Source organism: Brassica napus, chromosome C4, assembly GCF_020379485.1.
Source record: "Brassica napus cultivar Da-Ae chromosome C4, Da-Ae, whole genome shotgun sequence".
In the NCBI taxonomy this organism is placed as follows: Eukaryota; Viridiplantae; Streptophyta; class Magnoliopsida; order Brassicales; family Brassicaceae; genus Brassica; species Brassica napus.
The window spans coordinates 50798868-50823398 of record NC_063447.1 but is presented as its reverse complement, the minus strand read 5'-3'; the positions used below and the strand labels follow the sequence as shown (position 1 = coordinate 50823398).

General features: G+C 33.0%; 2 protein-coding genes across 2 annotated transcripts; both read left to right on the top strand.

Moving 5' to 3' along the window:
• Window positions 1-1716: 1716 nt before the first annotated feature.
• LOC106385182 (non-specific lipid-transfer protein 3) lies at window positions 1717-2504 on the top strand. The gene is made up of 2 exons (XM_013825129.3): window positions 1717-2138; window positions 2290-2504. Exons 1-2 carry the CDS (start codon window positions 1801-1803, stop codon window positions 2297-2299), a joined length of 348 nt encoding a protein of 115 aa, XP_013680583.2. The 5' UTR covers window positions 1717-1800; the 3' UTR covers window positions 2300-2504.
• A 16864-nt stretch (window positions 2505-19368) lies between these two features.
• LOC125586169 (receptor like protein 24-like) lies at window positions 19369-21330 on the top strand. The gene has a single exon (XM_048755992.1). It carries the CDS (start codon window positions 19369-19371, stop codon window positions 21328-21330), a length of 1962 nt encoding a protein of 653 aa, XP_048611949.1.
• Window positions 21331-24531: the final 3201 nt, after the last annotated feature.

Below are 24531 nucleotides of genomic sequence, written 5' to 3'. Positions count from 1 at the left end.
CAATTTTTTTGATAAAAGTTTTGAACGATCATTGACAACTTATTTTTTTTTTAATTATAAATTACTAAAACTATTAATCCCACAATGAAAATTTTGTTATCAGTAATTTAAATTTTTTTCTATAAAAGATACAAATGATCAAAAAACTATATGAGTATAAATCATCATTTAATAGATATTAATATTAAAAATATACTAAAATATATTATCTATGTTAATATCATTTAAATTTAATAACATATCCTATCAAATAAAAAAAAATTTGGATTAATACAATTGATTTATATGTTCGCACCAATTTAATTATATTTTTAATAGTTATTGACTTTTAATTATTTTAAATATATTTATTATTTAATAATATATAAAAATATTTAATACATAAAATAATTTATATATATAATATTGATTTCCCTCACAGATCTTGACCTACTACGTTATGTATATGGAGAGTACGGTTTATGAGTTTATGACATTCTCGTGTCATTATGATATAGACGTCAATTAATATTCACTAAATGAGCTAACGTCTAATCCATAGTTCACAGTCCCGAAGAACCATCAAAGGCTTTGTCGAAATGAGAGAGAAACATAAAGTTCAAAAAAAAAACAAGAGAGAAACAAATTAAGAAAAAAAGCAAAGAGAATATATGCACAATAAAATTGCAAGTTCAGGATTTGAAAATGAAATTCTTAACATCTTGGATATAACTTTTTTAACATCTTGGATATAACTATTCTAACAATTTTATGATCGATCTTATATCAAATATATCCTAATTAGCTCGATCGATCTGTCTCACATGCCGTAGATCTAGATGGTGGTTTCAAGAATCACAACTCACAAGCTACAACTATCGGTTTACAACTTCGTGACAAATCCGGTTTTGCTTACTTAACCATAGCTCAATCTCCAGCCCAGCTGGTGCAATTTAATGATTCCAAGAACCAGTTGGGCTGGAACTAACTCCTGGTTTAATCCGTAGACAATTGAGATCGTAATAACCAACAATAACCCATAATTGTAGTTAGGTTACTATAATGTAGACAATGCTTTAATTGAAATAAGAACGTGGTCCAATGGATTCGGAGAGTGTGTCCATGCTAGTTGGGAGGGTTGTGTGGTTTGATGTTTGATACACGTGTCCCTCAGTTACAAATTTGCATTAATAGGACGGTATTAAATTGTTAGTTAGACACAGTACGGCTAGTAGTTGACAAGTGATTGACAACTACAACTACGACCATTTCCTACCTTTTTACCTATTTACCTATTTACAGTACATCTTAAGAAACCTTACGTGCAACCTTGCGTTTACAAATTAAAAAGGATCTTTAAACAGTTAAGATAAACGATAAATAAGTTAATTAACATATATAATTGATATCTGATAATAGTAAAAAGAACAATTTACGTAGTACACAGCTGATAAATTGATTATGTCCCTTAGTTACACAATGCACTAAAACGAACGGCATTGTAACCTCACTTACATAGTTCACACATATATATAGCTGAGAAGTGGAAAATCTTAATTATTATGTACAGTGTTGAAGATCATGTTTTGCTTATTATTCAAATTCTTCTCGCAATTAGTATAAGAAACTAAAACAAAATTAAGTAAATGCATTCCAACTACCAACAAACTAACCCTGCTTAGTCACTACCTTTACCATCTAAAATTCCTATTTAAACCCATCATGAGCTTCTTCAGATCTCATATCAAACAACAAAGCATAACTAGAAACAAGTAAACAGAATATCCATATTCTTCATCAAACAAAGAAAAGCAATCAGAAATGGCTTTGGCCCTGAGGTTCTTCACATGCCTTGTATTGACGGTGTGCATAGTTGCATCAGTAGATGCAGCAGTCTCATGTGGCACAGTGACAAGTAGCTTGGCTCCATGTGCCAATTACCTATCGAAAGGCGGGGATGTTCCTCCTCCGTGTTGTGCTGGAGTCACAAAGTTGAACGGTATGGCTCAAACCACACCAGACCGTCAACAAGCATGCAAATGCCTACAGTCCGCTGCAAAGACCGTTTCTGGTCTCGACCCAAGTCTAGCCGCTGGTCTTCCTGGAAAGTGCGGTGTTAGCATTCCCTATCCCATCTCCATGAGCACTAACTGCGACAAGTATGTCTTTTAGTTTCCTCTTTTTGTGAAAGTGTACCTTCTCAGTTTTACATTCTCTTGATTTCTTTCTTGTTTAATTACTCGATCTGGTGAACGTGATTTAATTCTTCTTATGATCTAACTTGTCTTGATTTTTTTTGTGGTGTTGCAGCGTCAAGTGAAGTGGGAGCTTAATGAGTATGATTTAGCATAAATAAAATAAAACACGTCTATATATGGACGCTTATCTCACACTATGTCTTTTTCTTATGGCTTTGTGATCTTTTGTTTTCCTCAGTTGTATTTTAATATGTTTTGAGATATGATGATGTTATCTTAATCCTATAATTTAATACCTACATCCAATACTGGCGGGAGATTTCTATATATAGAGTCTAACTGAAACTGTTATGGTGAAAACTATTAATTATTAAAATATACAATGACACATACATTGGTCTAACGATGACGAATGTAAACAAGAAACTTTTTCCCCCACCCCCACCCAAATAACAACAAATATATATATAGATGGTTTTTAACATTTTTGTGGATATAATTTATAAATAAAGAACGTACGGTGTTTGTTATACAGCCACAACGATCTATAGAATATATAATATTCACGGTGAAACGAGGAGAATATGTGTATGCATGCCCATACAATTACATAGTAGATAGTACTACAACTAATAACCGACCAGCGATAGAACCTGCAGCTATCCTCCCCTGAGTTTACAACATGACAAATATTTTAGTCTATTTGCATGTATATAAAAAGCTGTGTCTACTAAAGAAATTCTAAGAGTGAATATGATTTTTACTATAATCCTTTTTATTACATTATCATATACCATCTCCATTTCAAAATGATCCATGCTTTTAATAAAAAATTGTTTAAAAAGATATACTTTTATATATTTTAATATATATTTATTAGATAATAATGATAAACTATAAATTTTTAAAAATTGTGTTTCTTAAACTTGTATCGGCTCAAAGTTATAGAAAAATTAATCACAAAAAAAAAGTTCTAACCAAAATTTAATGTGTGTAAACTCTTAAACATTTATCAATTTGAAACGGGAAGAATATGTGCGTAGTGTTGAGAATTAAATATATCTACATCTTTGCAATACCACTAAAAAAACTTTTGCTGAAAAATTATGTTTCTTTTATTATTGTACCTGAAAAATACATTATGTTTTTTTAGCCTTCATAGGGGGCATTCGATTTCGATGTATCAGTCATCCAAGTTCAAAGCGAGATAGACACAACTCATATTATTGGACAAAAGAAACTAGCATTCTATCGTACGTGGCATCCCCTGTATATTAATGGAGAAACATTTTTAGAACTTATCTTAAAAGTTTATTGGCAAAGAATGTGACGTGGTGACGTGGCTTCACGAGAAGCTTTTATTTAGTAAAACGCTTAGGTGTCACGCAGAAAACATTTCTCACCAAAACAGTGAATTTAATGCGTTCACACTAACATTCCTTTAAAATAACTTCATACCATCTACAATTTTCTCGACGAACACTTTTACGTGATAAACCTTCAGCTTCAAGTTCGATTAGTTGATTTATCAATCCTTTCAATATAATCATAGCATCAATAAAGCTTCCTTATTCTTCTATACATTTTTGTTAAAAAAAGTAACTCATCTGATCTATCGCCATTAAGTCGACAGATCTGTAGAGACGACAAATCGATGAAACTTTAGTATGATGCCAAGTATTACTGAAAGAACCATTTTCTCCATACATGTCTTCATGCATTTAGCAGAGCACTCACGTTCTTAAGAACCGCTTCTCATTACTGAAAGAGGACGTTGAGAATCTATTTTTAGATAAATGTGTCGTACTCGGTTTTGTTACGGCTCGATGAGATGATATCTGTTTCGAGGAGATTGAATCACTATAAATCGTCTCGGGTTAGTGTATTAGTCTTTTCGAGCAAGCAATATAAGCATGCGAGTGTCACAACCTTTGCCGCCATGAGAGCTTTGCATTAGACGACCTTGAAGATGAGAAGAAACTTCTAGGAACGAACCACCAGCAAGTCTCACGTGCTGGTTGCATATGGAACAACCTTTACAGTTTAGAGGATCGAATAACTTTCAATTTCTTTTATTGTGCAACTATGTTTTCTGAATTTAAATGAGCTATACTTTTTTTTTAATTTCACACGGTTATTGTTTTGCTTATAATATGTTATTGATCCACTTTTTTCGAATTTATTTGTTAAAATCCAAAGTCTGTAACTACTACAACGTGATAGACGAAATATACAATTTTTTTTTCCAAAGCTTATCCTCAAACTTGCAAACACCATATATCAAATTTTAATATTAGTGCACCCATTATAAAAAGTCTATGGCTTTGCCCCTGATAACAATTATACCTTTAGTTCTATCACTTAAAGTATACATTATGTTATAATATATAATTATAATATATAATTTTAACATTAAAGCGCGGGTTACTATATAGTCTTATAGTTATAACAAAATAAAATAAAACTAGAAATCACAATCTAAGATTGTGATTGTCACAATATTCCTTACTTCCTACAAATATTCCTAATAGTTATGGCATAGCTAATGTATAACTCTCTGTTTCCTAAAATTTAGCTCTTCTAAAAACGTAAAAAAACTACAAATTTTTTAGTTCTCATAAGAAAATCTAATAGATAAAATCATAAATCAAAATATTCCTATATACGAAAATCTATTATTTTTTATGCAGTTATGTATTCTTTACAAACACACTACGATATATGCTAATTAATAATAGAATCGATAGTAAAAATGAAAATAACTTGGATACATTTTATAAATTTTATACACACATTTTCCAAAAATTATATTTTATATTATATTATAGTATTTTTAAAATAAATCATTTAATTTTTATTAAAAATAGTCATTAATTTTGGGAAATGCATATTAATTTCCCAAGTATTTTTAATCAATAACTTTATTATTCAATTATCTCAAAATAATAATAAAAATTAAGTTCTGGATATAATAAAATAAAAACGGCAAGCAATGTTATTAAAATAAAAACAAGTTCTCATTTTTTTTCCTCTAGGTAATCCCTCGCTAAATAATAATAAAATCATAACAAATATTTTTATAATTATTTTGGGAGACTGAAAAGTGAAATTATAAAATTCATTTATTAAAATAAGTTTATATGCATATATAAAAATGAGACTTGAGAATAGCTCTAAATGACGGCCAAATTTATTATTATTTTGGGAGCCCGAAAAGTGAAATTATAGAAATCATCTATTAACGCAATAGGCGGTGCCTGAGCTCTTATCTTCTGCGTCTTTTTGCTTTCTCATCTGTGCCTGAGCTCCGTCGACCGGCGAGGCGGCTCATTCAGCGCCTGGGCCGGTCCAAATCTCTCTTGTTCTTTCTTGTTTGCTTAGTTGTAACTCGGTTTGTGACTGTGGTTCCATTTTGTAAGGAGATGTGGCTTACCCAGATCGATTGAAACTTCCAGATCTGTTGTGGATTCTTTTGATAGAAGTTCTGGATCTGTTGATTTACAGAGTGGTTTAGTTTCCGAAGCTTTTGTCTTCGAATTTCTTGTTAGATCTGGTTAGTTTTATTGATTGTTCATATCTCCTAGGCTACTGGTGGGGTACTCTTTGTTTCAGGGTGTGTCTATTTCGATGAGTTCGCTGTGGGTTCCGTCTAAGCCGTTTCTCTGCCGTTCGTGGCCTGTGTTCGATGTTCTCCGGCTTGGGTGGGCTTCGCTCCTAGTTGTTTGAGCAGATTTCGTGGAGATCTGTGTCCGTGGTGGTTTCATATATTGGCGTTCAATAGTCAAAACAAAAAGGCGTACTTTAGTCGTCTTCGACTCAGTCGTATCCGGGAGTGTGACAGAATCTATGAGTGATTATTACTGGCCGGTTTGTGAAGCTCGTGTTACTGGTTTCTGAGGTGGAGCCTCGTTGTTCTAGGAGGAAGTGGTTTGTAGGTGGTTTGGCCGAGGACATTCACATCAAGCAACTTTCATAGGTTCTCTTCTCTTTAGGTTTCTCTGTACTCTTGAGATGGATACTAGTAGTTTGGAATCTAGTTGCTTAGTCTAAAGTCTGATTGTAATCGTTGTGCCCTGTATCATGTATCGTGTTTGGGCTTCTGCTGCCCCTGTGTGGGTTTAAGGTTCCGGAGACATCATGTTGTTCGCCGGCATAGTTAACCACAGACATATCTTCGTCCGTTGGTCTTGTGTGGATCTATTTTATCTATAACAAAATCAGTTAGAAAAAAAATAGAAATCATTTATTAAATTCAAAATCATATAGTATTTTTATTATTATTTTTGATAAAAATAGAAAACAAATCGATAAAGTTTTCAAATTCTAACTTTTAAAAAATTTCCTTTTCAAGTTCGAGAATGCTTTTTGAACTATTTTGTAGAGTTTGAAAAAAAATCAGATATTTATTTATATATTTACTAAAATCCGAAATCTCACCCTTCAATTCTAAATCGTAAGTTTAAATTAGTTGATCCTAGGGTTAATTGTCTATTTACATCTTTAAAAATGAAGGTAAATTTGGTTAAAGTAAACATGCAAAATTGTATTAGAAATGTGGTTGTTTAGGTAATTTCTCATTTTAATATTAATTTTTTTTTTATTTTTGCACATCCCTATATATTAATTGAGGAACATTTGAAAAGATGTAACCTCAATTTTGTATTAATTAAAATAGGCCCCAATGCATAGGTGGCACTCAATTAGGTAGTCAATTACATTCAATTGAAAAATAAGTAGGTCCACATTTGATTTTTATGTGTTGTTAGATACATAAGTTGGTCAAACTATATGATATAATGATATGATATGTTATTTTCTTTCCTTAAATCAAACCTACGGAATTACCATAAATTACTAATATATATATGACAATTAATGATTTTAATAATAAAGATTTGATAACAATTTATATCTCCTCCATCATTTTTTGTTTAATTTTATATTATTAAAATAAATTAAACAATCAAATTAGCTATAAAAGTAAAATTTAGATTTTTTCGTATATGTTATATTTTGAATTTTTAAAAACGACAATAAATGACTAAAACTATTAAAATTATTATGTTAAAAATTAATGATCAATGGTTTAACATTTTTATTATAAGAAGATACACATGATTTTAAAACCATATGAGTAAAAAATATCATTTAATAATAATAAAAAAAAATATATATATATATATATATATTAAACACTATATACCATAGGATTACATAAATATTTTAATATTAAAAGTTTCAATGAATTTTCAAGAACATTTATAAATTATAAACTTATTAAAGATTTCAGATTGAAAATTTTGTTATCGATGATTTAAATATTTTGTTATAAAATGATATGAATGATCATAGAACCGTATGATTATAAATTCTTATTTAATAAATAACTATATAAAATATACTATTCTTAGAAAAATAGGTTGGTCCATCTTAACTTATATTACACTTTTTATTAAACTAACTATCGAATTGATAAATAACGTACCAAAAAATGTTTTGCACTTTCCTTAAATAAAAGCTACGAAATTAACTAATATGATTAACATATATGTGAAAATTAATTATTATGAATAATAAATATTTGATAACAATTTTTGTATCTTAGTTCTTTTTAAAAAAATTATATTGTTAAAAGATTTTAAAAATCACATTAAATATATAATAAAAAACATTTATATTTTTTTATATGTTATATTTTGAATTTTTCAAAACGTCTATAAATTATTAGAAATTTGAAGATCACCACTCTTAAAATTTTGTGATCAATAGATTATTTTTTTTGTCATAATAAGTTACAAATGATCATAAAATTGTATTAATATGAACTTTTATTTAATATTATAAGAAGATACACATGATTTTAAAACCATATGAGTAAAAAATATCATTTAATAATAAAACATATATATATATATATATATATATAGATTAAACTATATACCATAAGATTACATAAATATTTTAATATTAAAACTTTCAATGAATTTTCAAAAACATTTATAAATTATAAACTTATTAAAGATTTCACATTGAAAATTTTGTTATCGATGATTTAAATATTCAGTTATAAAACGATATGAATGATCATAGAAGTGTATGATTATAAATTCTCATTTAATAAATGACTATATAAAATATACTATTCTTAAAAAAATAGGTTGGTCCATGTTAACTTACATTATATTTTTTATTAAACTAACTATCGAATATTTGAATTGATAAATAATCTACCAAATATTGTTTTTGCACTTTCCTTAATTAGAAGCTACAAAATTACCTAATATGATTAACGTATATATGAAAATTAATTATTATGAATAATAAATATTTGATAACAATTTTGGTATGTTAGTTCTTTTTTTAATTTTATATTATTAAAAGATATTAAAAAAATCACATTAAATATATAATAAAAACATTTATATTTTTTCTTATATGTTATATTTTGAATTTTTCAAAACGTCTATATATTTTTAGAAATTTGAAGATTCTCACTCTGAAAATTTTGTGATCAATAGATTATTTTTTTTGTTATAATAAGTTACAAATGATCATAAAATATAACGCATATGAATTTTTATTTAATAAATATTCAAACTAAATAATATATATATATTTATATATATATATATATATTTATATATACTAATGATTTAAAGCAACAAGATTGGCTGATCAATTTAGTTGTCCAGTTGAAATCTTTCAAAAGTATGTGAAAGACTAAAGTCAAAGTAAATAGGAATTTAGAATAGTAGTTATATTTTACTAACCAAAATACCGAAAAAAACCGAACCGAATCGAAACCAACCCGATATCTGGATTGAACACCCCTAATCCAAATGAAGCCAAACTATTGTTTCATTCTCCAAAATATAATAAAAATAATAACTTAATTCCGCGCAAGGCGCGGATCTTATCCTAGTGATGCAAATAAATACCTAGTCTTCTTGTATTTAATGCCTATACTACTTAGTTCACAAAACCGCCAAAAATCTCAGAACACCTCTCCTCCAATGGGGGATTCTCATCGAAAGTTTCTTAATATACATATACACATAAATATTAGTATTTAGATACTTTCGGTTGGGTTCTCCGTAGTTTTTAGAAATCTGCAATTAAATACTAATATTATATATACATACACATATAGGGGGGGGGGAGGTTATTGGGAGATGAATTTGTGTAGAGTTTGTGAATTTTGAAAGTTGATAGATTTAAAAAAGTTATGTGGATTGTGAAAATTTATATACATTGACTTATGAAATTTGATCATAACTTTTTTAGATTGATATAGATTTTCATGAATTTGTGTTACTTTTTTTTATCTTTTTTTTAAAAATAAATATATAACATATTTATTTTCTAAATCATATAGCATGATTATTTATTTTTTGCTTTCAAATTAAATAGAAAATAATACTGATACATACAAAATTGAACAATTTTCTTAAATAGCTATTTTAAAAAAATTTGTCACAAAAAAGCATTAAAAAAAAGAAAATGACCGAAGAAGTTTCATTAAAAATGTAAAAGACTATTTTACCCCTTACGGTATAGATGTATAAGTAATAAAAAATAAAAAAATAAAAAGTTGCTTCTATATATTTTTTCTTTCAAATTTGAACATTTTTCTAATTTTTATTATGTTTCTATTTTATAAAAAAAATATTTTTTTTCAAATTTTCTTTCTGAAATTCGATTTTTTTTTTGAATCTAGTTAAAAAAAATATTTTAAAATTATTAAGATTTGTAAATGTAATTATCATTATTTATATTAAAAAATATAATATTTTAAAAATAATTATATATTCAAAAATGTAAAAGTATATAAATGTAATGAATTATAGTTTTGAACATATAATTTGGATTTAAAGTGCAATAGATATTTGGTAAGAATAATTATTTTGTATTCTAGTATTTTTATCACAAGGATTTTGAAAATCACTTGGATACATATGATATTTTGAAAGTTGAGTCTTATGAGTAAAAATGAATAGAATTCATCTCCCAATAACATTAGATTTAGTTAGAATTAGAGAATCAATAATAACTAAAGTTTTTGAATAACAAGAGATTTGAATAGATTTTGAAAATTCTTAAACCAATAATAATAGATTCTACTAAGATTTTTGCAATCTAAGAACCAATAACAATGAATTCTTAAAATTCACAAACTCTACACAAATTCATCTCCCAATAACCCCATTGATATTTTCGGTTGAATTTTCTATAGTGTTTAGAAATCTGCAATTAAATACTAATATTTATATATACATGCATATATATATATATATGTTTTTTTTTGTAACACTATATATATGTATATCAAGAAATATTTGATGAGAAATTCGGGTTGTTCTCAGAAAACACCTCTGCTAATTTACCCATCTCTCCCCACGACATTACACAGACCAATTGAAGATTCCATTAGCTGATGACGGGTTTTGGTGTTTGATACATGTAAAGGTCTTCTGTTAGCTAAACCAGTCAAAGTTATGCGCTAGAAAAATTAATTAACGTTGATTTCACTTCATGATTTGAGTGGCAATTAACCACTTAGCCATACTTTTTTTTCCAAGCTAGAATACAATTATACAAAGACTTCACTTAGCTTAGCTCTACTTCTTCTAGGTCAAGTTGCCTGGGAGACTTAGCTCAAGTTGAAGCTCACGTATTTTTCTTTAGACCACCAACCTTCTCTCTCATTTTTCTTATAAAAAAATATATCAAGTTTCCTGGGTGCTTAGCTAAAGTTGAAACCCACGTATTTTTTATGCCACCAAACCATCTCTCTCATTTTTCTTATACCAAAATATATCAAGTTGCCTAGGTGCGCCGCTCAAGTTGAAGCCCATGTACTTTTATTTATACCACCAATCTTCTCTCTCATTTCTCTTATACCAAAATAAATCTTCTTCAACAGATTCTTTTCATAAAGATAATGTTTGAATCCCGTGTGCGTTTGTATTTTCTCAAGCTAATCTTGCTCTGTTGTGTCCTCCCTTCGAGCTCCTTCACTATAAGCATCGACAATAGTAGTTACGTTGCTTGTGGTCCCCATCAGACTCAAGCTCTCACTGGGTTCATGAATGAGTTTGATAGCAGCAACTGCAACCTCACCGATCCATATAATGGAGTCTGGTGCGATAACTCGACCAGTGCGGTCACAAAGCTACGACTCAGGGCCTGCCTCAGTGGAACTCTAAAGCGCAATCACTACAAGAAAACATATTTTTTACGAGGGCGGTATTCGTTGTAAATTCGTCGTAATAGGGGCTTTACGACGAATTAACATCGATACGCGTTTCGTTGTTAAACGCTCGTCGTAACGGAGGTTTCGTCGTAAAGTCCTAGTTACGTTTACGAGGAAGTCAATTCCTCGTAAAGCGGAAGGAAACTATTCGTCGTAATGCCCTCGTAAATGACGATGTAAATACCTCGTAATAGTTCGTTGTAAAAGCCACGTAAGCCTTTCACGTAAAGTCGATGTAAACTTTACGAGGACTTTACAACGACTCCATGTAAATTCCTCGTAAACGTTACGAGGACTTAACGTGGAATTTTACAACGAATTTACATCTCCATATTTAAAATATTAATTAATTATAATAATTATATAAATTTTAGAAACAATAATTTTAAAATTTAAAATATTTGAAATAAAATTAAATATGAAACCAAATATTTTTTTTTAAAAAACTATAAATTCATTAATTAAATAGAATTTAAATTTTTTATACAAAACAAAAGAAATTAAAAAGGAAACTAAAGGCCAACATCATCGTCATCGAAGTAGTTGGCTGAGGGGTTCGGGTCTGTAGACGTTCCTGCTTCGGGATCCGGCTGGCTCATCCCGAGAGCTGCTCGTCTCTCCGCCAAAGCTCTCTGCAAAGTTGGATTTCCCACCGCCATCACATCCAGCAAACCCTCGAGAGAGTCCAAACGCTGCTGCTGGGTATCCATGCGAGCATGCATCCGGTCGTTGTCCTGGTCCCGTCTTGAATAGTATGACGAAGTCGCCCTTGAAACTTCGTTAACGGAACCTATTCCGACCGTCCTTCCCTTGTTTCTAGGAGCCACCTATATGTATATGTATAAAAACGTATTTAGAGTTAATAATAAAATAAAGAAAAAGAATTAAAATTATTAAATTTTACCTCCTCGAAGATCCGGTCGACCTTTTCGGTTGACAACTTGACGGGTAATCCATCTGCAGACTGTTGGGTAAGTTGCGTCTCTTGCTCTTCAACCCGAGACGCCACAGCGTTGAAGAGTTTCTCGGATGCAGGATCCACAAAAACCCCATCTGGTGAGGCGTGAGTCATCTTGAATAAGTCAGAGAGAGATGGCAAAACTCCCGTCTTCTCCAACTAATAAACAACAATAATAAATAAATTAAATATAATTAATAAATACAAGTTTAAAATAATGAAAATTATAAATTTAAATAAAACTTACAGCTTCGAGACGAATTCCGGCATGGGGTTTTTGGCCGGTTCTATGAACCATGGGCAAATGGCCATCTTTATCCCTCGTTCTTCGGGAAGCGGAGCAGGAGTTGGCTTTGCGGATGGAGCTGGGTTCGTTCCAATAGGTGATGAGGCCATCCCATGCTTCCTTTGTGACCCCGCTCGGCTTCCCCTCATAGCCGTAAATCTCCCACTTGTCCTTCCAATCGGAGACGGTGTTGCAAAGACGAGTTTTCGCCTTTGCAATAAATTCGCTCTTCACCCTCTCGGTGATTCCTACGGACCAGTTCCACCTTTGCTGAAAAAACAAACATTTTAAAAGATTAGAAAAAAAATAATAATTATTTAATTAACAATATAAATATTAATAATATGTAAATATAATTACCGCAAAACATTTAAACCACGTCGTCTTGACGTGATCGGGAGTCATGGTCCAGTTGGGATAAGGGCCGTCATAATATCCCTTCATCGTCTCTGAAACGCTCCGGCTAACACGGTTGTTAGCCCCAAACCTGCAAATATAACAAATTTGTTAAAAAAATTGATCAAAGATTTTAAATTTAAAATTAATAATTTTATGTACTTACCAATAAGTACCCGGGGGTCTATCGGGGTCCAGAACGTGTAAACCCTCTCGTCCGGGCTGGGCAAGCAAATCCTCGACGGTGTATCTTGCAAATGGTGCATGAGCTGGCACCCGCAAATCGGGATGAACTGCAGCCGGTGGGGCAGGCTGATCCGGGGCGACAGGTGGAGCTGGTGGGGGAGGCATCTGAGATTGAAGAGGAGGAGGGGTCGAAGAAACTCTCCGAGATGTGTGAGAGTCCGGAACTGTCCCGGAAGAAGACGATGGACCGCTAGAGGAAGATCCATCGCCAAACAAATCCGCATACGTAGGTGCAGGAGCTGTTGGTCTCGGTCTAGGAGCCATCTAGAAAATTTAAAAAATTTAAATTAATATATATCCTAAACGAATTGTTTAAAATAATTTTCTAAACTAATCATCTAAACTAATTCCGTTAACTAATCACCTAAACTAATTCTCTAAACTAATCACCTAAACTAACCACCTAAACTTAAAAAAAAAAAAAAAAAGATAGAGAGAGAAAGTTACCTTAGAGGGGGAGAGGAGTTAGGGAGGAAGATACGAGCAGTGCTCGTCTGAAAGACTTCTCCCATATATATAAAAACGGTTTCCTCGTAACTTCGTCGTAATGTTACGAGGAAGTTACCAGACCCGTGTTTTCGTTTACGACGAAGTTACCAGGCCCATGTTTTGGTTTACGACGAAGTTACCAGGCCCGTGTTTTTTCATTTACGACAAAGTTACCAGGCCCGTGTTTTTTCATTTACGACGAAGTTACTAGGAAATAGTATTTTATGTTACGACGAATTTACATGGAAATAATATTTTATGTTACGACGAAGTTACCAGGCCCGTGTTTTTATTTACAACGAATTTACGAGGAAAGTATGAAACCCCGAAAATCAAATCCCTAAACCCCAAAGTTATCATCTTTACCATTATCACTCATTCATACTTTCATCCTCTTTATCCAACTAAAACCCTTAACTTCAACAAAATAAAATTTTTTACCTTAAGAAATAGATATTATACAAGACAACTCATACATTAAGTAACATTACGACGAAGTTACCAGGCCCGTGTTTTTTCATTTACGACGAAGTTACCAGGCCCGCGTTTTTCGATTTACGATGAAATTACGTCGAAACATTGGTTTACGACGAATTTACAAGGCCCACGTTTACGACGAAGTTACCAGGCCCGCGTTTTTCCATTTACGACGAAATTACGTCGAAACATCGGTTTACGACGATTTTACAACGCTTAACCCTAAACACCGAGAATGAAATCCCTAAACCCCAAAGTCACATATCATCTAACATCATATCTCTTCTTCTCTACTACTTTGTGCTCTTTCTCCAACTTAAACTCTAAATCCCTAAAACTCCAAATAATTTTTTTAAAATTAACACAAATAAATATTATATAAAACAACATTTGTTACACATACATTAGGATGGTAAAAAAACAATATTTCTTTAAACATACGTTACAATAGAGAAATACAACATCAGAGACATATATTACATCACTCTAAATCGTTTTCGTTCTCATCAATATTACATCACTCTAAATCGTTTTCGTTCTCATCACTATCATTACAATCATCATCGTCGCTTCTCTCGAACTCGTCTTCACGTGCTTCATCTGTCGCATCTTCGGGAATATCTTCATATTGAAAGTTTTGCGGGTCGATCAAAAGGATTTCATCAGTTGGTTGTTCTGGTACCTCAACTTCATTGATAGCGTCTTCTTCTTGCAAGGGCGGTTCTTCTCCAGCGACAATGCGTCCACGAGGTGTAATTTTGATAGCAGCTAACCAGTTTATCCCGGAAGTTCGAAGCCGAGGATAAGGAAGGAAGCTTACTTGCTCGGCTTGTGAAGCTAAAATGAAAGGCTCAAATTTGTTGTATCTTCTCCCAAAATTGACATCCACAACACCAAATTTGTTATACCGAATCCCTCGGTTCACAACAGGATCGAACCATTCACATTTGAAGAGGACGCATTTTAGCTTCAATAACCCCAGAAATTCCACTTCAATAATCTCCTGCAAGATCCCGTAAAAGTCCGTTTCACCTTTCACACATATTCCGTAGTTACTCGTTGCCCGATGTCTCCCATACTCGTATGTGTGAAAGGTAAATCCTCGTGTGAAATACATAGGTGATGTGGTGACCTTTGCAACTGGACCTTGAACCAATTCGTGAAACCATACGAGATAAAAAGGATCGTCATAATCAACCTGCAAAAAGCAGTTATTCTTAATTAATATTGAAGTATCAAAACACTTACTTAATTAATCAATGTATGAGATATATTACGTACCTGTGATTTTAACCACTTGACAAAGTGCTTATCTTTACGTGTGTCCACATCAGTTGCAGATATTCCTGGTATTGCTTCTTCAACTTGAGATACAAACATGCTGCAAATTAAACAAATAATCAAGTCATACATAATTAACTGCAATTCATATAATTAACATTCACAAAAATATTTACCTTTCAAAGTAACGGGTCACTGCATCCTCGCAGTTGAGCAGAATATAAGTGTGGGCACTATGTTTATCCTCTTCACATGACCACCATACTTCTTTCGTTTTACCACCAAACCGTCCAATTTCGCAGAAAATGTCAGGAACACCATCAATTGGATATGATGTCGGTACTCCACCATCATCATATCTTCTAGGAACTCTTTTCCTCGTACGAACAGTTGGAGCAAAGTAGTATGATGTGAAGTTAGATGTTTCGGCTGTCAAACTTCCCGCAACTATTGAACCTTCCACCTTTGCAAGATTTCTTGCTTTCCCCTTCAAATGTTTCATCTGTCGCTCATACGGATACATCCATCCGTTGTGAACAGGTCCACGAAGCAATGCTTCATACGGTAGGTGGACAACTAGATGCTCCATGACGTCAAAAAATGAAGGAGGAAATATCTTCTCCAGGTTGCACAATATGATCGGAATGTTATGATGAAGTTGTTCGATGACTTCTTCCTTGAACGTACGTGTGCTGAGATCTCTGAAAAAAGCGCCGATGGCTGTATATTGCAAAAGTAATCAAATTAATAACATTTCATAACATATGTATATATATTAACGTTTTATAATTACCTGCAAGTGCTTCATGGACATTTGCTGGAAGGAGCTCGGCAAAAGAAATGGAAGTAGTCGTTGCATAAACACATGACAATCATGACTCTTCATTCCGGAGAACTTTTGACCTCGTTCAACACATCTTGACAGATTTGAAACATAACCATCAGGAAACTTAACTTCTGATGCAACCCAGTCAAACAAGGTTGTTTTGGCTTCTGATGACAACCGGAAGATGGGAACATGAACGTTTCCATTGCTCTTGATATGTAACTCACTTCTTGAGCAAATATCAGGTAAGTCCATCCTTGACTTTTTGTTATCTTTTGTCTTCCCAGGGACGTTAAGTAATGTATTCATGATGTTCTCAAAAAAGTTCTTCTCAATATGCATGACATCCAGATTGTGGCGTAAGAGAAGATCCTTCCAATAGGGTAACTCCCAAAATATACTCTTCTTATGCCAATTGTGAGACACACCATATCCATCAGGCATATTTCCAGGAACATGCCAATTTCCTCCAACTTTAACTGTTTCCTGAGCTCCGTAATAATCAATGTCTGCTTCGATCTGCTGGCCGGTGAGATATGGAGGAGGACCGTCTCTGACAATTTTTTTGTGCCGAAACAATGTCTTATTTCTTCTGTACGGATGGGCAAGTGGAAGAAAGCGACGATGACAGTCAAACCAACAACTCTTCCTACCATTCTTCAGTTGAAAAGCATCCGTCGATCCAAGACAATATGGACAAGATAATCTTCCATGTGTTGTCCAGCCAGACAACATCCCATAAGCAGGGAAATCACTTATCGTCCACAGCAGAACTGCTCGCATCGTAAAATTGTTTTTCAAGGAACAATCGTACGTCCTCACCCCTTCTGACCACAATTGCTTTAGCTCTTCTATCAACGGTTGAAGAAAAACATCAAGAGACCGTTTTGGATGCTTCGGCCCAGGGATTAATATGGTCAAAAATAGAAATTCTTGTTCCATGCACATATCCGGCGGTAAATTGTACGGCGTAAGAATGACTGGCCACAAAGAATATTGTCTAACAGACATTCCAAATGGACTAAATCCATCGGTGCATAACCCAAGATAGACATTCCGAATATTTGTAGCAAAATCTGCGTGTACCTTGTTGAAATGTTTCCACGCTCTTGCGTCTGATGGATGTGCAACCTCACCATCTCTCTGGACATGTTCCGCATGCCACCTCATCGATGCAGCAGTCCTCTCAGATTGATATAATCTTTTCAATCTGTCTGTAATTGGTAGATACCACATCCTTTGGTACGGTACCCTATTCCTCCCACGGCCTCGCGGTTTGAATCGTGGTTTTTTGCAGAATCGACACTCTTCTAACTTGTCATCTTCTTTCCAGTAGATCATGCAGTTGTCGATGCAAACATCAATCATCTCCGAAGGCAACCCAAGACTATAAACCAATTTCTGAATCTCATAATAAGATTCAGCAGACACGTTGTCTTCTGGCAAATACTCTTTAAACAACTCCGCCCATGCATCCATGCATCCATGCAATTCTCAGGTAAATTATGATCCGTTTTAATATTCATCATCCTAGCTGCTAGAGACAATTTAGAGAGACCTTCTCTACAACCAGTGTAGTTTGGTTGATTTGCAGCATCTAGCATTTCATAAAACCTTTTTGCATCCAAATTAGGTTCTTCTACATTTCCCGTTCCATCAGCTATTGTTGTAGTTGTTTCTAAAAATGCATCACTAATCATATCTTGAACCCTATCATGATCTACCATCTGCTCATGATCTTGATGATAATTATATTCATTATGCAAATGATTCGGTTCTTCACTATGATGACCATCCTCAAAATTATTATTACTACTACTAGCTTCATTTCCCCCATAACCCTCTCCATGTTGATACCAAATGTAGTATTGTGGTGTAAATCCTCTGTTTACTAAATGCTTCCATACAGTTTCACTACGTGCAAATTTTGAATTCTTGCATTTCCGACAGGGGCAGAACATCTTACCGCTTTCCTGTGTGATCGGTGTACAGCCCGCCTGGTGCATGAATGTCTCTAGCCCGCTCAGAAATGCGTTCGTCACCCTCCCGTCGGAATCTTTGTGCAAATACATCCAACTCCGTAACTCGTAAATACTACCGCCACCGGCCATTTTTTTCTTAGATTTTTTTTTGAAATCTTTTTTTTTTCTGATTTTTTTTTCTGATTTTTTTTCTCCCGTTTGTGTGTTGCGAGGAAAAGAGTTGTGAGAAATGACATATATATAGAGAAATTTTCGAGTTGGGTAGTTTAAATATAACAACGATTTTACAAGGAATATTTTACATGGATTTTACATGGTTTTAACATATTATTTACAACGACTTTACGACGAAATTAGGTAAGTTAAAGCACATTGAATACACGTTTTCACCTAAATATAATGGTAACATGCTTCGTTGTAATGTCGATGTAATGATTACGACGTATTTCTCATTCCACGTACATTCGTCGTAAACTTACATGGAGTTTACGATGAAATCAGTTCGTCATAAATTTACATGGCGTTTACGACGAAAGTTAGATTCCTCGTAATTTCGTTGTAAAGACCATGTAAATTTACGACGAAATATTTTCGTCGTAAATGTTCGTTGTTATGGGCACGTTTTCTTGTAGTGAATAGTAGTCTCTTCAGGTTACACCATCTTCGTTACCTTGTCCTCAGTCAAAACAACTTCATCTCATCTCCACTTCCTTCGGAATTTGGCAATCTCAAAAGGTTAGAGGTCTTATCTCTTAAGAAAAATGGCTTCGTTGGACAAGTTCCTTCCTCATTTCATAACCTAAGCCTTCTTTCCGTTCTAGACCTTTCCCAAAATACACTCACCGGTAGTTTCCCACCTGTACGAAGCCTAGTAAAGCTCTCGGTTTTAGACCTTTCTTATAATCATTTCTCTGGAACTTTAAATCCCAACAGTAGCCTGTTTGAGTTGCACCACCTTCGTCACCTTGATCTATGTGTCAACAACTTCAGTTCATCAATGCCTTCTGAATTTGGAAATCTCAACAGACTAGAGGTCTTGTCTCTTTGCTCCAGTGACTTTTTCGGGCAAGTTCCTCTCACTATTAGTAACCTAACCTCGTTAATGGAGTTGTATCTTGACCACAACCAGCTCACTGGTAGTTTCCCACTTGTACAAAATCTAACCAAACTCTCATTTGTAGATTTCAGTTATAATCACTTCTCTGGAACCATTCCTTCTCTAGTCATGCCTTTCTTATCAATTCTAGATCTGCGTAGAAACGATCTCACCGGATCTCTTAAATTTCCTAACTCATCTAGGCTCGAGTCCATGTACCTTGGGAATAACCATTTTGAAGGAACAATCATAGAGCCTATCTCAAAGCTCATCAGCCTCAAGGTTCTTGAACTTTCTTTCTTTAACACAAGCTATCCAGTTGACTTAAGTCTCTTCTCCCCTCTCAAATCTTTGTTGCTCCTTGATCTTTCTGGTAACAGTATATCTCCGGACAGTCTAGGTTCAAAGTCAGACAACCCAAGCAACTTGGAGAATTTGTGGTTAACTGGATGCAGTATCAGCGAGTTCCCAAATATAGTAAAGAACCTTGAGAGGTTGGAGTTTATAGGATTGTCCGACAACAGAATCAAAGGAAAAGTCCCTGAGTGGTTGTGGAACCTTCCTCGTCTAAACACAGTGTTGGTTTCAATTAATTTGCTTGATGGTTTCGAAGGTCCAGTGGATGTTTTGGTAAATTCATCGGTGAAGAATTTATTTATGGATCAGAACAGTTTTGAAGGAGCAATTCCAGTTCTACCACTCTCGATCAACGTCTTCTCTGCATCACACAACAGATTCACAGGGAGCATACCTCTTTCAATTTGCAATTATAGGTCTCTCACGGATTTGCGGATAGGTTACAACAACCTCACGGGTCCAATTCCTCAATGCTTGAGTAACTTGACGCTTGTGAATCTCCGGAAGAACAACTTGGAAGGAAGTATTCCTGACGCCTTTTATCTCAGTTCTTCTCTACGATCACTTGATGTTGGACACAATCAACTCACGGGGAAGCTTCCAAGATCTCTTCAAAACTGCTCATCTCTAGAGTTTCTAGTTGTTGACCACAACAGAATCAAAGACAAGTTTCCTTTTTGGCTCAAGGCTTTACCGAATTTGCAAGTCCTTATCCTCAGTTCTAACAAATTCTATGGCTCTATATCTCCTCATGGTCAAGGTCCTCTCGGGTTTGCAGAGCTTCGTATATTTGAGATATCTGATAATGAATTTACTGGAAGCTTGCCACCTACATACTTTGTCAATTGGAAAGCATCTTCACTTACGATGAACGAAGATGGTGGTCTATATATGGTATACATTAAAAGTACTTCCGGGAGACTATCCTATTTCAACGTAGAAACTATAGATTTGAAATACAAAGGTCTATCTATGGAGCAAGAGAATGTCCTTAACTCCTACGCCACCATTGATTTTTCTGGGAATAAAATTGAAGGACAGATTCCTAAATCAATTGGTCTTCTGAAAGCATTGATTGCACTCAACTTCTCAAACAACGCCTTCACAGGTCATATTCCTATGTCTTTCTCCAGTTTGAGCAATCTCGAGTCATTAGACCTATCAAGCAACCAACTCTCAGGGACCATTCCTAATGGATTAGCCAGCCTCTCATTTTTGGGGTACATAAATGTGTCTCACAACCAACTCAAGGGCGAAATACCACAAGGAACACAGATTACGGGGCAACCTAAATCTTCATTTGAAGAGAATGCAGGCCTTTGTGGTCTTCCTCTCCAGGAAACTTGCTTTGGGATTAATGCGCCACCAACACAACAACCTAAGGAGGAAAAAGAAGGAGAAGAGGAACAAGTGTTGAACTGGAAAGGTGTGGCAATAGGGTATGCTTCATACAAACCGGAGTGGCTCGTTAAGATAATTGGTCCGAACAAGCGCATAAGGCGTTAGGAATGTTTTTGGTTTGTGTATGATCCTTCAATTTATGTCAAGTGGTTGATGTGATTCCTCTTGTATGGAAACATCTATTTGTGTTTGTGTTTTATTATCTGATGCTTTGTTCTGTTTCATTTTTTTATTAAGCGAGAATGGTGTATGTTTTTGAGTCATTTTCATATGGATTTATGTTTTTTCTTTCTACCGAGTAAAGTGGCAGAGGCAAGGAAAGTGGTGAAATGGGATCTGATCAATCACACTTCGGTAAGAAGAACCCAAGAAACTGTTGAGACCTACTACCTCCGTTCCCGAAAGTAAAATTTTCTAGAGATTTCACGTTTATTAAGAATATAATAAATGTTTACAGTTTAATTTATTATTTATTTTTCTATACAATTTTCAATTATCCTCCATCAATTAAATCTAATCAATTCAAACATTTGTAATTAATGTTTCTCAAAAGTATACAAAGTACCTTAAGAATATATAAAATATATCTTTGTGAAACAAGAAAAAAATCTAGAAAATCTTACTTTCGGGAACGGAGGGAGTAATATATATGATGCATCAGCGAAAATTTAAGTTGAAAAGGGATATAGAGACAACTAATAAATTGCTCAAATAGAACAAATCTCATAGTAACAAGAGTGGAATGCAGTGACTAAGTATAGGCTATGTCTTGTGGAGTCACAATAGCACAAATCACTTCTTCATACACACAGTAGCGGTCCTGACATTGGAAAGACCACAAGCATTTTTCTAAAATTTGGCCTATTTTGTATAGTATTTACTAAATTACCATATATATACATCAATAATTTGTTTAAAAAAGCTGGTTTTTTCAAGTTTTTTGGATGGGCTGGAAGCTGGTGCTTGGTGTGCTTCTCATCAGGGCCGGCACTGCATACACACTGGATTTGCTCGTCAGTCCTAGTAAATTAAGAAAGCTAAACTTTCTCTAGTCTTTTTAAATATTTATCCAATGCTATGTTCTGATTTCTTGTCCATTAAATTAAGAAAGCTAAACTTTCTCTAGTCTTTATATATATATATATATACTAGGGCCAGCCCGCCCTACGGGCGGAATGTGAATTTTAAAATAATTTTAACAATTAGAGTAAACATTTAATATAATTTTTTGTCATATAAGAATTACATATTAGTTAAATTTTGTAGATGTCATTGAATTTGAATATCTTTTAGATCCCATTCAGAAATTTGTGATCGAAGTTTAAATTTCTATAACAAAATACAAATGATTTTAAAATTATATGGAAAGTATATTTTTAATATATATACATATATATCGTTTACATTAAATACATAATATATAAATCTAAATAAATATTTAAATATAATATATTTGATATATATATATATATTGCTTACAACAAACTTAATTTTAATTTTCAAACAACACTTAGGAACTACTAAAATGATTTTACTTTTGAATTTTTATTTATTTATATTTCTTTCTATCAGAATATGCGAATGAATATTTTTTTTAACCTAACAATATTATGGATGTACTAATTAGTTACTTTTTTCTAAAAATATTACTATTATATTTATGTGGTTATAATTATGCCAAAATAATTTCTGATATATTGATTATATTTTGTGAGGTTATGTCGCACATCACCTGTGTTGATTTATTTGAAATATATTTATTTTATTTTCTGTAAGAATAAGGTAGTAGGATATATTATATCAATACTATTAATTCAGGAACCCCTTTATGAAATTACCCATACTCGTATATTAATTTTTGTGCCATCAGTTTTACTTTAAAAATTAGAAGTCATTAAGGTACTTTAGAAATGAAATGTCGACCACCTAAGTTACCTAAATACTAATGAATAAACAACTATCCTAAAAAAAACACAGACACTATAATGTAACCCATATAATTAATTATCCTTATTTAAATACTAATGAATAAACAAATATTAGCAATATAACATTAATTAATACTATAAGTCATTCGATATTAATCCACGGACCAACCAACGGACTTTTCCAATCATAGTAACACCATGTAAACCTCTCAGGTATAAGTAGTCAATTATATATGATCACTGGTACAGAACCTGCAAATATATCATTTGATTTTGTTTTTGTCAATGGCAATGTAGAACTCTCACATATAAAGAGAACAAACTAAAACAATGGTAAAATCTTGTTATGTGGACTTTTAATAGAAATAAAAATTCATATAAACTCATTTAGTTGGGTTTTACATAGGTTATTCGATTTAAAAATATATATTAAATGTGATTTTACTTAAAGATAGTTGAAAATTATATTAACCCATTTACATATATAAATATATATATTTAACAGAATAAGTTTCTCTCAAGCGAAACAATAACACAACCGGCTCGAGGTGTTAACACCTGCTCTAATGTTTTGAACTTCTTCCACAGAAAGATATCTGAAAATATAGAACAAGATAATATCAGAAGACATACACGCATTTAAAACACAGAACCAGGAATTAAGCAAACAAAATGTCATCTTTTCAACTATGAGATTTATTTTACCTAGAAGATCCATTTTCATGATGATAAGTGTAACGTTGAATCCCCACCATTGATGAATCGCTAACAGTTTTTTAATCATCTCCATTGATGACATCAAATACTGCGTTCAGCCTCTTTCTTAACTGTTCAGCCTCTTTCTTAACTATCTAGCTCCATCGTAAAATTCTTTTGAGCTATTAGATTAAATAAACAAAAGCTCAGAAGAGAACTAAAAGCTTTTAAGAAAATGAATCAGCTAGAGATGGAGGAGGAATCAATAGGAATCTTTGTGAAAAGTTATATATAAATTCTTTGTCACAACATATCATAATCAGACTTGCATAAAACTTCGAAGAAAACAATTCCGAAAAAAAAAGTTTTGAGTTCAGCTACGACTATGAAGGGATGGTGGCATAAGAGATAATAAGGTGGAAATAAGAAATTAAGTCGAAAAGACTAACCTTGCCATCAACCAAAAGAATATCAAAGCCCATGAGCTCACCATCTTTCTTAACATTTCGGGATTCTTAGAAACGCAAAAGCCTTGCCTCAACACGCTACCTGGACTGTCCCACCTTCAATTCAGATAGATGAATCTGCGAAAGAAGCCACTATCAGAAAGTATGAGTGAGAGATTTAACAAAGAAAAATTTTCTGAAAAAAAAAAGAGTTTGGACCTCGAGTACGATTCGGC

Coding starts and splice junctions, on each gene's coding strand:
- LOC106385182 (XM_013825129.3), top strand. CDS start 1,801: ATGGCTTTGGCCCTGAGGTTCTTCACATGCCTTGTATTGACGGTGTGC.
- LOC125586169 (XM_048755992.1), top strand. CDS start 19,369: ATGCCTTCTGAATTTGGAAATCTCAACAGACTAGAGGTCTTGTCTCTT.